Here is a 6,545-nt window from a genome sequence, read left to right as displayed (position 1 = left end):
GGTGAGACAGGATACCTTAAATTTATTTGTTAAGCAAGTGGTGTAAGTCTGTGCTTGCTCAGTGTTCATTACAAGTTTTATCATTTGCCAGGATAAGGTACTATAAAGCCCTTACCAGAATATTGTTTCATTTTCATGTATATCGTAGTAGACCTGGATTTTTTTGCCAGTCCTGTTGGTTGTAAAAAATTCTTATTTTAAGTTATAAGGCAATTACAAGTTAGTGACTAAGTGGGCATTTGGACATTATTATCCCAGGGGGGGGGGGATGTGGGGACACAGACAACAGCAGACATATAAAACTCTTGATGCCAGATTAAGATTAAAATTCATATAAATATTAGATAAAACTTGTATAAAACACAACATTCATGTCTAGTAGCAAAATCTTATACACCTGAACTGGTTTAGTTCAACAAATGTAATAGTTTGTTTTATAGATATTATAGATATTAACCTATTTTTCAGATTTCAAATCACTGTCTACAAAATGTCAGAAGACAAAACTGAGGATGTTATTCAGTTTCTGCGTGATCGGGGACTGCAAGAAGAATTCTTATCACTTATTAAGAACGACAAGGTGATTTTATGTTGTATTACAAATTTAATCAGTATTTCATAGTTTTGGATCTGGTATGCAAATTCTTACCATACTTGCGTTTGTCCAGAGATTATGAAGACCATCTCTCCTAAATTTCCCAAGAATGAGGTACCTTTAAACATATAATTGTCACAGCTCATAAATTTTTACTATCTTCAGTTCTGGTTTGGGGAATGCTCTTACATACTCACTGCACATGTGTGAGCATAAATACACAGAACACACATTTTGTGTACACACTCTGTAGCATGTCTTTTTTTTAATCTGTGTTAGTACTGCTCACATTTTGCCTTTTTTTTTAATGATTTTATTGATCTTTTAGAGGCTTTATTGCAATTTCAGTTCCACGCATTATCATTTATTTCTTTTTTTGTTATCGCTATTCCTAGAATCTGTATAAAAGTTATGTTCCATTTCTTTACAGTTAGTGTAACAAAAGGGGCGTACTGTTTAATTAGTAGGGCTTGAGTTAAATATACTGATTACCTAATGGTTTGTTTAAAAAAATCCCCTTATAATTGTTTAAAGCAAACTGCCAGTTCACATTTAAGCTCTCTATAATGGGTTGCTCCTAATCTCAAAGCTTAAAAGTGGACTCATTATTTTGATCACCTCAAAAGAAGTTGGAAGTTCTCTTATTGTCTTTCAGTCTGTGCCCTGTTTAGTGCTTGGAACTCAAAACATAGATTTTTCTGACATTGAAAAAATAGGCAAAAAGTATGTTCAGCACAAGCACAATCCATTCTACCCATGTTGAATAAAGGGGTGTTCTGCCATACCTGTGCTGGAATCATACCAATACTGATGGATGATGGGAGGGTGGAGGGAGATGGTACCAATGAAATATGTATAACTTTCTAAATAAATTGCTGCAATGATACACAAAACTATACAGTCTTACAGTGTACAAAAGTACACACTGGGAGGACAAGCATAATAATAATCATAAACATACAGAGACACACAGGCCTATTTAAGATTGCTTCAAGCGTTTTGGCTTTTAGCAAACCCTACATGAGTTTCCTAACTCGTGCAGGGTTTTGGGCCAAAAATCCCTCAGCAGTTTTTGTAATTTTATCTAAACGGGTATTTAGAACAAAGAAACCCAAATGTTCTGAAACTCATGTGGGGTTTCCTTAAAGAATGCTCAAGATGAAAAGTTTAAGCAATCTTAAATAGGCTCCTGTGCTGTGTGTAAGAGGAGGAGGACCCTGCCTTTACAATCTAAGCATGTATTTTTGAATTGATCTCGCTGTTAAACACATTGGATGAACAATAGTACAAGATTTATGCAAAGGCTATCTTTTTGCTTTTTTACTACATTTTTTCTCCATATTTAAGTAAGGGAAAAGGCTGTTAAAAAAACATTTTTCTCAACTTTTTTGCAGATTGACAGAGATGTTGTCTTGGTGTTGGACGATGCTTCGCTGGCAAAATACATTCCCTCTTATGGAGACCGTATTGCTTTGTTCAGTTACTGTAAACGCTCAGAGGCACCCTTAAAGCGCAAAATGGGACTCTTTGATAAGCTGAGAAAGCAGCTTAAACTAAAAAAAGGTCAAGCAGAAGGTCAAAGTCATCAGAGTAGCTCTAGTGACAATGAGCGTGAAAAATTTAGTATAGGCAAGAATAAAAGAAAACACACACGCAGTATTGAAATTGGGTGGATTCACATTGAAGAAAGCATTATTAAACAAGTTAGGGCAAAACAAGGTGGAGGAACCAGAAAAGTAGTTATGGGTAAAGATGCAAGAAAACTAGAGATCATGGAAGAAGGAAAGCGCCTTTTTTTCCCTAATGGAAAATCCAGTAAGGGTCAGGAATCTTTATTTAAATTTGATGTATGCGACTTCCAACAGAATTCACTCAGCACAGATGTAACCATTGGGTGCATGTACGACACTATTAAGCTTCCTGTGCTTCGATTTTACCTTACTACAGAAAAAATAAAACAGGCTCAGTGTAACACAAATGCAACCACCAGTGAATTAATAAATCAGCCAGATCTTTTGGTAACAGAATCTGAAACATATGCGGAAGGTTCTTTTGCCCAAAAGACTTTGGAAGAGGTGCAAGAACAGCAGAGTTATAACTCAGATATCATATTTCAAGCCTCATTTGCATCAGATATCATTATAAATAGTGATGAAGAGATTACGTTTGCCCCAATAACAGGGGATGTAGATTTGAATGATACCATTTTGTGGCTAGAACCTAGCCCCATTAATTCCCCTGGTGAAGAGAGCCTTTATGTCTTAAAAATACACCATGCTAATTGTATGAATGATATGATCGATGCATTTTGTGACCCTGATATTTTGTCTAAAAATTTAGATGTAAGGCGAATACTAAATGATAACACAGAGGAAGCAGGTTCTGGATCAGGCGTATTAAGAGATACAATCTGCCATTTTTGGCAAGAATTTTATGAACGTTGCACTCTAGGCACTCAGTTGAAAGTACCCTTTATTAGACACGACTTCACAGCTGAAACATGGAAGGCCATTGGTAGAATATATGTGAAAGGTTACCAAGACTGTGGTTATTTGCCTTGTAAACTTGCTCTTTCATTCACTGAGGAGGTTTTATTTAATTATGTATATAGTGATGTAATAGAAGATTTTTTTCACTATGTAAGCGCTTCAGAGAAAGAAATTCTAAGTGCAGCTTTGAGCAATTTCTCATCAGTTGAAATCGAGGACCTCCTTGAAGTTTTAGATAACTACAAGTGTCGTAGAAAAATCTCTGCCGAGTCTTTTAAACAGACTCTCCTAGAGATAGCACACAAGGAGATTGTGCAAAGACCAATGTTTGTAATAGATTGCTGGAGAGAAATTGTAAAGCCGTTGAATCTGAGCCCTGAAAAATTGGCAAAGCTGTACTTAGAATTGAAGCCAACTCAACAAAAAGTATATAAATTGTTAGCATTCCCTGAAGATATGACTCCGAAACAAAAGGAAGTTTCAAACTATCTGAAAAGATATGTAAGAGAACTTGACCAGTGCACACTCCCCAAATTTTTGAGGTATTGCACAGGCTCCGACTTAATAAGCAGTAGTAAAATAAGTATTCATTTTGAGACAATGACACCATTCACCAGAAGACCAATAGTTGCTACATGTGCAATGATTCTGCAACTAGCTGATGAGTACGCAAATTTTCCTGATTTCAGAGCTGAGTTTAACGCTGTGCTTGACAGCAACATATGGGTAATGGAATTTGTTTAAACTTTGTATTATAGAAAAATGCAACCGAAAACTACACTAGTTTGTAAATCACTACACAAAAACTATACTCTTTAAATGAAAACTTAAAATGTATGATAAGTTTCAAATACGAAACTTTCTAAATATCGTCAATCAAAAATTCTGTACCACTTCTCAAATAATCAAGTAATCGTTGTACCTCCTCCTCTTAGCAAGGATCATTCATGTAGAGAGGCAGAATTTGTCACTTGATTGTTTGAAAAGAGTGAGCTCTAATACATCTTTTAGGCCAATGGATATCACCAGTGATGTATTAGACCACACCGTCAATCAAATTCTGATGGATTCTAGCATGAATTAGAGAAAGAAGAGAGACAGATGCTGAGAGGGAGACAGTGATGATTAACTGGATTATTTTAGAAACTGTACAGAATAGATTGATTATATTTACAAAAATATAATTTCAGTATGGTAAAGCTTATATTACATTTTAATTTTCATGATAGTTACCCTTTAATTTTGAACATATTTTATAAATATTTGGTGATATTCTATCAATGCAAAATCTAATAATTCAGTGATATTCCAGTACTGCAATACAGAAATTATTGCTGTATCTGTTTATCGCTGTATCTGTTTATCACTGTATGTGTTGCATGATAGTTAAACCTTTAAAATAAGTGAATTTAAATTTGAGTGCTGTTTTAAGAACTTTTGCATTTTTTTCCCAAGATCTTAAGTGATATAGGTAATAATAATAGTTTTGTTACAACAGTGCCACTGTGACATAGTTGAAGTTATCAGCTGAAAGAGAGGGCTGATCTAGTGTTCTTCTGCTTAGGAAAGACTTGAGAAGTTATCTGAAGTTTCTTATGGTTTTCCTAACCAGAAGAACATCAACCCTCTTTCTTTCTCCTGACAACTTCCTCAACTGCCACTATCAGAAACTGACAGGCAGGTGGGGCTGTTAAAAAAAATCCAGTCATAACAGTACACATTCTCCTTAATATCTTGGAATTAAAAGAAATCAAAAGTTAATTGCAAAAGTGCTATTCTAGTAAAAGTACTATTCTAGTCCTCTCAACAATTTTACATTCACTTAATTTAAAACTTTACTTATCTTTAAGCAAATGTATCAATATAGTTTTTCTTCTGAAGGAGAACTTAAACCCTATCCTTATTTCTAAAGTGAAAACCCCTACAAGGCCCCATTCACTTAAATGCAATGCTTCCCACACATAAATTTTGAGTCCCCCCCCTGTAATGCTCTCGTGATCATCTTTGGCATCATCACATCCACTGTCTGTCACCCAGGCAGTCATTGTGAATAGGAACATTCCCAGTGGAAGCCAGGGTGAAAGACACTGGATGTAAAGAGGATGCCAACCCTACACATTTGGGAAGCTATTAAAAGCGTATTCTGTCATAGCGACATAACTCTAAAAATGGTTAGAATGTACAAAATCTACATGTACATGAACAGTATTGAAAATGCCACACAACATACTATGCACTCCAGAATAGCAGGGATATGAACAATTTGCATCTGAAGCCAGCAAAATACAGGGAGCTTTTTTGTTTTATTGTTTTTACTTTTTTGCATTGGCTCGTTTTCCATGCTCCACAATGCTAATTCAGCAAAAGTCACTTTAGCTACTTGGCACCTATTCTGCACATACAGAAGCAGTTTACAGACAAGCATGTTATATGTATTTTTCTAACTATCTAACTTTTTCACTCAATTTGGAGAGATGTTACTCAAATAATTTAGAAAAAATGTGGCTTCTTTTACTTCTTTGAAGTAGCCATATCGGTATGATGGTTGGTGTGAGGAGAGAGAGGTTAGCTTAAACCTATTGGGAATCTGAAGTTAGAGAGAGATTTTGAGTTTTCACTTGAGCAACATATTTACCAATGGGTGGAAATCATATTGCTTAACCTTTAGATCTTTTCTATCAATAACTGACAAGGTTGAAGGATAAGATTATACACATAGATCTTTCCTGTGCCTCTAAGATCTGAATGTTATGGTTAAAGGAATCATTAGGTTCTAAACAGTTTAGTTTATGTAGAACACAGAGTAGAGTAAGTAAAGAAGTTGGTTTGGATAAAGTTGATTCTCAAGCAAAGGAAATATTATTCCATTTTTAGCTTATATTGTCACAGCTAATAATTACTGTTAGAAAACGAACCCTGCCTTGGTGAGAATTGAGAGTTTATAATAATGAAAAGTTGACTTTAAGCATTCAGTCCTTGGTATAGGAATTGGTTTTCCTTAATTTCATATCGGGCGTCTGCAATCAGATTTATACTTGTAGACCTACGGGTCCTAGTCAGTGATGACTTATGTATACCAAAGTTACAAACTGAGTGAGTTTCATATTTAAATAATGCTTACCTTAAAGTTTGGCCAAGATTTGCTAAAGTGTAACATTTTTTGGATGTACAGTATATTTATTTTGTAAGGGATGTATAGTTTTATCTGTTATTTGGCATAAAAACTCACCAGATTATTTCGCTTGGAAAGGTATTTGTCACTTGGAGAGCAAATAAGGGCTATGTGACAGGATAAATCTTGTATGGGATAGTTTTTGCACAAGGTGTATGTTCTATGGAAAAATAAATAAAACATATAGCTTGTATGTTCAATGTATAAAGAGAATCAACGTTAGATATGGTAACTTTGGTTATTAAATATTTTGTAAACTTTGCAATTAAACTTTGTTAACAAAATGGCA

The 6,545-nt window shown here is 34.8% G+C and overlaps 1 protein-coding gene across 1 annotated transcript; it reads left to right on the top strand.

Annotated features, from left to right (window-relative positions):
- Nucleotides 1–465: 465 nt before the first annotated feature.
- LOC116407950 lies at nt 466–6,545 on the top strand. The gene is made up of 2 exons (XM_031894325.1): nt 466–580; nt 1,990–6,545. Exons 1-2 carry the CDS (start codon nt 491–493, stop codon nt 3,826–3,828), a joined length of 1,929 nt encoding a protein of 642 aa, XP_031750185.1. The 5' UTR covers nt 466–490; the 3' UTR covers nt 3,829–6,545.

This window comes from Xenopus tropicalis, chromosome 10, assembly GCF_000004195.4.
Source record: "Xenopus tropicalis strain Nigerian chromosome 10, UCB_Xtro_10.0, whole genome shotgun sequence".
In the NCBI taxonomy this organism is placed as follows: domain Eukaryota; kingdom Metazoa; phylum Chordata; class Amphibia; order Anura; family Pipidae; genus Xenopus; species Xenopus tropicalis.
The sequence above is the reverse complement of the archived record's forward strand: the minus strand, read 5'-3'. Positions and strand labels throughout refer to the sequence as shown.

Excerpts from the sequence above, each read along its gene's own strand:
- LOC116407950 (XM_031894325.1), top strand. The coding sequence starts at position 491 with ATGTCAGAAGACAAAACTGAGGATGTTATTCAGTTTCTGCGTGATCGG. Across the intron at positions 581-1,989 it reads CACTTATTAAGAACGACAAG|ATTGACAGAGATGTTGTCTT; the intron begins GTGATTTTATGT and ends ACTTTTTTGCAG.